The sequence below is a fragment of the Camellia sinensis genome, chromosome 2 (assembly GCF_055761805.1).
Source record: "Camellia sinensis isolate YWXY chromosome 2, ASM5576180v1, whole genome shotgun sequence".
NCBI lineage: Eukaryota > Viridiplantae > Streptophyta > Magnoliopsida > Ericales > Theaceae > Camellia > Camellia sinensis.
In genome coordinates this window covers 197,529,543-197,538,256 of record NC_138962.1, presented here as the reverse complement: position 1 = coordinate 197,538,256, position 8,714 = coordinate 197,529,543, and the positions used below count along the sequence as shown (strand labels likewise).

The window sequence follows — 8,714 nt, the reverse complement described above, 5'->3', positions numbered from 1 at the left end:
AAATAAATTATTATTTTTTTTTTTAGAAAGAATTGAGAAAATTAAATTATTTTTTTGTGCAAAACTGAAAATTTTGTTTCTCTAAAGGAGCATGATGATAAAACATTAATGTGCAAAATTAGGAAAAAAAATTTAAAAAATGAAACAACTGATAATGTTTTCAATTTTAAAATAAAATAAAAAAATGGATAATATTCTTGGCGTAATTAAATAGTTGAATCAAACCAATAAGTTGAATGGAAAAAACGTTTAATCTCATGGTCTTTTTTTTTTTTCTTCCATCAATTAGTGAAACAATTATCTGAAATATTACTATGCAAAATTGATAATGTTCTTAGTTTCAAAAATTGAGAAAAACTGATAATATTCTCAGTTTTACTAAGTAAGACTTATTGATTCAAAAAATCTTAGATAAGACCTGAGCTACCATAGCATTTATAAATAAGACTTTTAGGTAATTAATTTTGTTTTAAATTTATTTAAACTATTTTTATTGTATAAGTTGTAAGCTGACTGGTACAAAATCCAAAAACAAAAGTCATGGGCAACACATTTAAGCTGTTAGCTATGCTAGAAACGTAGAAGATTTTCACAGAATGAGATACAGATGGGAAACAAAGGTGTGTAACCCACACAAGTAAGGTTCACATATGAGGCTCACCTTTTGTCTCACATTTGTATCCAGTTCCAAGAAAATCTTCTATGCACTTGGCTTTCTTTTAAGTTGTTGCAAACAAAGCCAACCAAATTTTTCATATTGTTTAAACTATTATTACTGCATAAGCTGTAAGCAGAAAGTACAACAAACAATATGACATAAAATCTCAAAAAAACCATAAGCAATTCATTTAAGATGATGCATCAAACCGCACATTGGATAAAACAAAGGTAAATAAGAGATTACAGTGAATTTGTACATTGTACGTTGTCACAAAACAGCAGCCACTTGTCATTATCATATCAATATTTCAACAATTCATTTGGTCTCAAAAGTACATATCATATATATATATATATATATATATATTTAACAGATGAGGCTTACCTTCCTAGAGAATTATCTCCATTTCCCTGAAGCTTCCTTTGTCACTGTCTCTAAAGCATACTCAATTTGTCACTGTTCTGAATTGGAAATTCCTCAAACACCTCTCATCTGAAGTAAAAGAGAAAACACTGCTTCTCTGAGTAATGGCTTAGTGAAAAACAAAACACAAAGATCAAATCAATCCCAATTTGTTCTTTTAAATCGAATCAATACAAGGAAATAGATCATTTGAGGAACTACAATAACAAATAAAGTGATATCAATTATTAAGAATCAAGAAAACAAGCTTAGGCAGAAAATTTTAGGCACAATAAAAAATTGTAATTTCTGTCAACATAAAAATTTCAAAGGGGACCGACATTCATTCCCTGAAGTATTCTTTAACAAGACTAGCTTAACCATTTTGATGATTTGAGCATTCACAAAAGGGACAAGAAGGAAACAAGACGACAAAGGCATTGCGTATATTATCTACCATTTGAACAGTTCATCACTAAACTCCAGACTTCATAAAGGAAGTCCAAGACTAACATGGCCCATGAAATGGAAGAAAGAAGAAAACTTGGGACATTAGAGGAGAAGAAACAGACAAAATATTATCATATGTGCCCACAAAACCAAGTGTCATACATAGAAACGACACGTAGGGCAGGGTTCTATGAGTATAACATGAAATATGCGTTTGGATAAGGGTCATGTGTAATCACAGGGGCTATCAAAAACTCTGAATTTATGAAATTTCGTAAAAGGCACGCATTCTTCTTCACATCTAATGTAAAAAGGATACAACTTGCAAATCACAGCTCAGCAGTAAAGTCCAAAGAAAAAATTCCAACAATGAGAGAGAGAGAGAGAGAGAGGAGAAAAGAACAGAAAGAAAAGAGAAAAGGCAAAAAAAACAAAAGAATACATGTTTCCTAGCTTTTGCATTATCATTAATAATCCCAAGATGCATGTAAATTGCAAATTAATCCGTTTAAGAGTCCAAACCTGCTAAACAGAAATTTCACAAGGCATTATATGCTCCCTATGAGGCCGTTTGGTACCAGCTTATATGAGCTGCTTGTAGCTTTTTTTATTTATTTTTATTTTCAAAGTCTATGCTAGACTGCTTGATGTAGTTTCTACTTAGAACTTATTAGGCAAAAATAACTTATAATAAGCTGGAAAAAAAAAAAAAAACTAATTATCTGGAAGCAGGGGAGGTGTGTTTTTGGTTTTTGTTTTTGATTATCAGCTTTCAGCTAACAAAAAGCTGCACCACATCTGTTCTTGAACAAGTATTAGTAATGGTATATGAGAAAAGAGAGCTGTTACAGTTTGATCTTTCAGTCCAATCAGGGGTGGTGTGGTAGTGAATCAACAATCAGGCCTAGGAGCTGATGCAGAGAAAGAAAATGTATACTAACTAAAGGGTTAATTCAATTTTCAATAACAAGCGAATAGTTTGACTATTGCTTCGGCACGCATAACCTACTTTGGTTTGTCTGTTAGGGACACAAGAGATCTGAGAACACCCGGACTGATCTTGTCAGCAAGAACACCTTTTTCTGAAATCATGAAGGACTTCTCCTTCACATAACTTTGTAGTTTCTTTGCATCCAGGTCAAGTTGTGCTTGATCTGCATTAAATCATCGACAATATTTAAGCACCTAGGATTCAAGAAATAGAAAGACAATAACGTATTTGGAGAATAATGGCAAATAAGCTATTAGTGTATGATATGTCATTCAAAAGTTGAAGCACGTAACAACAATGACATTATTCGACTTCAATGTCTAAACTGGCAAAACATAATTAATTAGTTCAAGCATCTAGAGAATGCCTTGGAAATTACTTGGAACCCCAAAGACATTAGCATTTGCAACCTGCTAATGCCGAAATAGATGTTCTTCAAAATGGACAAACCTTTGAAAAGAAGTTGAGTTCTTTCATAAAAATCATAAACAATACTATGCAGCAAGCTGAATACCTTGATGTAATGCAGCTACATGTCAACTTCGTTTTATTCACTTCTCCCCACATTTTCCCCATCCCTTTATATAATATAGACTTTTTTTTCTTTTCTTTTTTGGATCGTTTTTTTATCCCAAAAAAAGAAAGAAGAGGAGGATCAAGTACAAGAGGGGGGGACAAGAAGTACACCGAGAAAAAAGAAAAGGAAAAGAAAAAATGTGCTCACAATTGTGATCAGTTTGAAAGCTATTATAGTTTTAAGTTCTGAATTCTAGACCTTTGCCATTATCACAATAGTGATTGCTCTTTCTTCCAATATATCCCCACTTCCTCTTTCCTGTAAAATTAGTTGAAATAGCTGTCACCATCGGGCAAAGGTATTCAATTGATTATCGAGAATGGAATTAATCCCACTAGGCACATCTAGAAGTAAACAAAGTGCCTCCCACTCAAGCTTTTCAAGGACCACTAAATCTAGAAAAATTTACTAGGAATTGTAGGAAGATATGTTCAAGTTCTTATGACATTGGACTTATCATTCCTCATTTGTTCTTCATTCTCATCATCCATTTCACAGCATAGATTACTTTTACCTTCAAAATAAATGGGTAAAAGAAAAACTTTAAATAGTAACAAAACTTGTATATAGAATTTTGCATGTCATCAAATTGGAAGAGTTCAAATGAAGAACATTCAATGTACTACTTATGATTACTACTATCATATTAAGTAGTTAAAATAGATGTCAACAATTAGTTTATCCTTGATTGACAAATGAGGTGATATAGGGACCTATTAGGAGAATAACTATAGGAGGTGTTAGCAATTGTGGAACACACTTCACCAGGGTCAGTGAGACATGAATAATAGAGAAGAACAATAAACAAGAATTGTAGATCACACGCACACACAAGAACACAAGATTTATGTAGTTCACCTCAAAATTATGGCTATGTCTATAGTCATTGCAGTTTCACTATGATTAGAAAGAATTACAAACCAGATACAGAGACAGCCACCACCCTCGAACTACATGTACATAGAATTAGGGTCACTAGTGTAGAGATACCAAAATACTTTGCAGTGGAGTGGTTAGTTGTTCAATACTTATCAATATCCACACTACCAATAGGAAGTAGTATAGAGAACCCTATAATAATAGAAAGCAAAGAACATGAAAGCATGCAAAAAACTAGGAGTGCAATGACAAGTATTGGCTATAAGAAATTATTATATTTTGCAACATCTAATTAACTCATAAATACAAAATTCATAATTTTAAAAAGTGGTTCATGTACTAGATTTGTGTAAAGTGTCTTGTACCTCCATCAATTTGAAATTATTTCCCCCACTTCCAACTTTTTGATATCCCCTTGTTAAAAAATTTAGAAGATAAAACTCCACAAATGTCATATATATGGTGCATACTCCTAATACTTGTTTTCTCATTATATTTGTGTTTAACTTTTGTTATATATTCTCTTATTCTATTAATAGTTGTCCACCACATATAATGTTGGCCATATAAATGATGAATTCTTATTAGAAATATTTCAAGATGTGGGAGTTGCATTCCGAAGAATTCCTAACGAGGTTCTTATTGAGATATTCACTACATAGATTGTGTTGGGGACTAGTAGAGAAGAATCCAATAAGTGGCATCGAAATATTTGAAACTATGAAATTTTATTTTAAATTCAGACAAATGTTTCTAGGGGTATCTAAGCATTGTTATTCTACTTGTGTTTCAAACACATTCCCTCCCCACAAGTATTTTTGGTACTTGTGGGTGGACTACACCATGACACCAAATCAAGCTCAAGCAACTCCATGCACCAAGGCATATACAGGGCTAAGTCAATGAAGGAAAATAATTGTGTACCAAGTTTGCATATTGCGCATATGGGGATTGAAGAGTGTCTAGATATGTTGCCTTCAATCTCCAGGTCCAAGGTCATGGCACCATATGCATTGATCTATGATTAGGGGCAAGAATGGCTCAACCTAATAAAGTGGAGCCGGAGCTGGAGCTGGAGCAGAGTCATGTCCTAACATTAAAGGCCTATGTGTCGCATGAATTTGCTGACATGTGGAGGCATCTAAGTTATGTAGAGGTGACACGAGGCAAGGTGGGACTATACACCCACACTTCACAAAAAATAAAGGATGTTCCAAAGCCATTTTCTTCATTTAATCAATTCTAGTTTTGAACATAGACTGGACTTTATTTGTAAAGCTCTTGAATATAATTCCTCAAGAGAAACTAGCGGAAACATGGATTTGAGGAAAGACATAATTTCTAAATTTTTTTTAGAGAGTGAGATAGAGAGAGAACAAAAGAAGGTAATAAAATAATGTCTCTTAAGGTTGAAGTTTTTATGTGGTCTGTCTTATAAGAAACTCGGTACTAATGACATGTTTTAGAGGAGTAGACCAAATCGTCTTTTACTTTCACAACGGTGCATTACGTGCAAGAGTAAAGAGGAGACTTTGGATAATCTATTTTTGCATTGGCCAATTGCTATGGATTTGTGGCATAGATTACTTCAATTGGGAGAGATTTCTGGGGAATGCTTTTGATGGATAATAAAGATTTAGGGAAGGCTAGAGTGCTTTTGGTTTGTGTAATTTGCACGGTTTTTTGAGCGATTTGGTTGGATATAAATGCAAGGATTTTTTAGGACAAATTCGAAGTGGTTGAAGCTAGTATATACTATGTGGGATAGAATTTGTTATTTGTCCTCTTTTTGGGCATCGGTTTAATAACCTTTTAATGGGATTCCTTGTTTTTTATTTCCATGGATTAGATAGCAGTGTGTCATAAGCAATTTCAGTTTTAGCTTTTCTTATATTTCTTCTCTTTTGCGGGCTTCTTGTACTCCATTTTTTCTTTTGTAATTGACTTTATTTTAATAAAATTACTTTTTTCTTCTTGATCTAAAAAGAAGGATCTAACAGTTCACAAACGAACTTGGATTCAACATGGTAAGGGCACATTATGTATAATATGTTTCGTATACTATCCATTTTTAAGTCTTACTCTAACTAGGGGAGCCATGTATTGGATAAGGCAACTCACATTGTTCTTTGTGCTATAAATTAACTAGTGGAATGGCCTAAGCATAGCCCACACTTACTTTGAACTTAAACCATTAATCTCAAGCCCAACATGAAGAAAAAAAAATTAAGCTATGAGCCTGTCCAACCTATTCAAGTGAGTGTGTGACAAGCCCAACTTTAATATTGTGATATAAATTCGTTGGAAAACTCACAACACTTCACTAAGGATTAGAATTGTGGGGTTGGTTAACTTGATTGACGTCATTCATTCTCCTTAGATCTTATGTAATGAGATGGGCTACTTGCATCACCAAAACAAGAAGCATCTTTAAGTGCTTTAAAGCATAAAGGAAAAGGTACAATGAAGGACAAGTTACCCATGTAAAAACCCCTCTATCAATCTTCTACCCTGTTATCTTTTTTCCCAAACCTATATCCATGGGAAGCAATAATCACTTTGAAATGCATTAAGGACATCCTTGGAGATACAAGTCTTGTTATTTTACCACCATTCTGTACTCCTCTTTGCCTATTAATAGCCTAGTAGGCAAGTGGACGTGATCTAGTTTAACAATGCTTTTGCTTTGTTTGTGACCTAAGGAGCATGGATGGTCATTGGTCTTATAGTTGTAAAATTTTCATTTATTGTCATAGTTGTGCATGCCAATCACACCACACCATATGCACATCTCCACTTAAACCTGCCTTGCTTATAGTATATGAATAACAACGTCACCAATCTGCCTTTATATCTGTATTATCAAGACGACGTTGTGAAAATATCACTTTTTGAAATCTCTATTTCTAGTTTTATAAAAGTTACAATCTATATATTAAGTTTTAATTCTAATAATCTTAAACCTTCCTAATTCCAGAACTACTTCCCAACTTTCAATTTAACATCTAATATTGCTTATGTTTGATAGATATATGTCCTTTGTGTATCTTTTGATACAAATTAGATAAATTATACTTCTAAGAGAAAAGGGACCAAAAGAAAACCTCTCTCCAAGATGGTATGGGCTGCGTGAAATGGAATCCTAGCAAAGACATCAGCTCCAGGGAACATCATCCATGTTTTCTCCATTGAGTCATGGTTTCCACAAGTTGTGCACACCTCCTTTACCAGAGGCCTTGATAAGGGGCCCTCAATTTCCTTCATTATTGACTCAAAAGACGAAGGGACACTTGTTTTTGTAGTCCGAGCCCTCTTCCTTAGAGCTGTTAGTGCTTCCCTATTCCCATTCCTCACTCTATCATTTTCAACCAACTACATTTACAAGTATTTCTATACCATTAGTATTGGTTGTAAACAGAAAATGAATTAATATCATTCTCAACTTGGGCTCCAATTACCTGGTGTCTAGCCAGAAGAAGATTTTCAGCTTCAATTTCAATCTCAATTAGACTTTCTTGGAATTGCTTCACAGAGTCATCCATTTGAGTCCTTTACAAATATCAACTAAACAATCACAGGAATAATCTTTCAAACTGCATAAACTGTCAATAAGCTTCAATATTAAAAATAAAAAAAAATAAAAAAAAAGCATAAAAAAAAAATTAGACAACGAAGAATGAACTATACAAGATCATAGGGTGGCAACAAGTAGAGTATGGGTCAGGGACCCAGCACGCCACTCCCACCCCAGCCCCCAGTTAACCTAACAATAATGGCTGCATCTAATTGCAGTAGTCTGCAGCAGATATACAGACCAAAGTTTCATGTCATTTAATCCAAACGTAAATCGTTTTGAATCGCTAAATTCACCGTTTTGAAATGAAAATGTGCCATGTTTGGAAACGCGTGCATTCCAAATGTAAATCGCTATCACAAATTTTAATAAGATCGAACATATATTCTTCTCCATTAAAAATAATACAAGTGCATTCATTAAAAAAAAAAAAAAACAAACAAACAAACAACTTTTACCATAATATATGCATGAACTGTTACCATAATTTTAAAAACAATATATACATTAAGCTGGCCATACCCACATCCTATTTTTAGGGACACTCGCATTTATGTATCTTTATTTTGTCATACATAAGAGCGCACACACATATACAAGTATACATATGTGTTTATGGCTCTGCCAAAATCGGTTTATCCTCTCGTTTAAGTGCGTCTTTTCTTCATATATCACCTGAATGATAACTAAAAATCCACAAATTCTTGTTGTCTTTAGTGGAGAAGCTTTTCAAGATTTGAGATTTCAAACAATAAATAAATTAAATGGATACCCAAAACTTGAAAAGATGTTGGGAACCCATAACTATAAAAAGCTCAATTCACTACACGAAAAAAAAAACAGACACACACATATGCAAATATTTCTCTGGGGCAATTTATCGAACATGTAGAGGTCGCTGATGAAAATACGAACACAACCCAGAAAGAAAATTGATACAACTTTTGAAGACTGATTGCCTTAAAACTCACCTAAATTTGGCTTTCAAGGCGATCGCCACCGACACTGAGAAAGCACGTTTAGAGAGAGAGAGAGAGAGAGAGAGAGAGGAGAGAGGGACTGGAAATCAGTTGGTATTAGAAACAAGATGGATCATACTCATTCGTCAAAGCCCAATCCGATTTGAGGTGGTGTTTGTTTGTTAGAGTACAGCCCAAGTTTGTGTTTTTGACGTGTAGCT

General features: G+C 33.8%; 1 protein-coding gene across 20 annotated transcripts; it reads right to left on the bottom strand.

Moving 5' to 3' along the window:
• Positions 1-925: 925 nt before the first annotated feature.
• Positions 926-8,714, bottom strand: LOC114274212 (P53/DNA damage-regulated protein). 20 transcript variants are annotated; one of them, XM_028216103.2, is made up of 6 exons: positions 8,506-8,674; positions 7,419-7,562; positions 7,065-7,332; positions 3,280-3,339; positions 2,523-2,667; positions 926-1,173 (listed from the first exon to the last, which is right to left on the bottom strand). In XM_028216103.2, the coding sequence occupies exons 2-6, from the start codon at positions 7,500-7,502 to the stop codon at positions 1,107-1,109; spliced, it is 624 nt and encodes a 207-aa protein (XP_028071904.2). In that variant the 5' UTR covers positions 7,503-7,562; positions 8,506-8,674; the 3' UTR covers positions 926-1,106. The 20 variants fall into 20 exon arrangements, with proteins under 20 accessions (XP_028071904.2, XP_028071907.1, XP_082772665.1 ...); XM_028216106.2 differs by having other exon boundaries at positions 926-1,153; XM_082916539.1 differs by having other exon boundaries at positions 7,419-7,509.

What these genes read in the sequence shown, in the direction of transcription:
- LOC114274212 (XM_028216103.2), bottom strand. Translation starts at nt 7,502, where the DNA reads ATGGATGACTCTGTGAAGCAATTCCAAGAAAGTCTAATTGAGATTGAA. An exon ending in TTCTTCTGGCTAGACACCAG is followed by an intron (nt 7,333 to 7,418) that starts GTAATTGGAGCC and finishes TTGTAAATGTAG; the next exon opens with TTGGTTGAAAATGATAGAGT. An exon ending in TCCCTAACAGACAAACCAAA is followed by an intron (nt 1,174 to 2,522) that starts GTAGGTTATGCG and finishes TCAGAGAAGCAG; the next exon opens with TGTTTTCTCTTTTACTTCAG.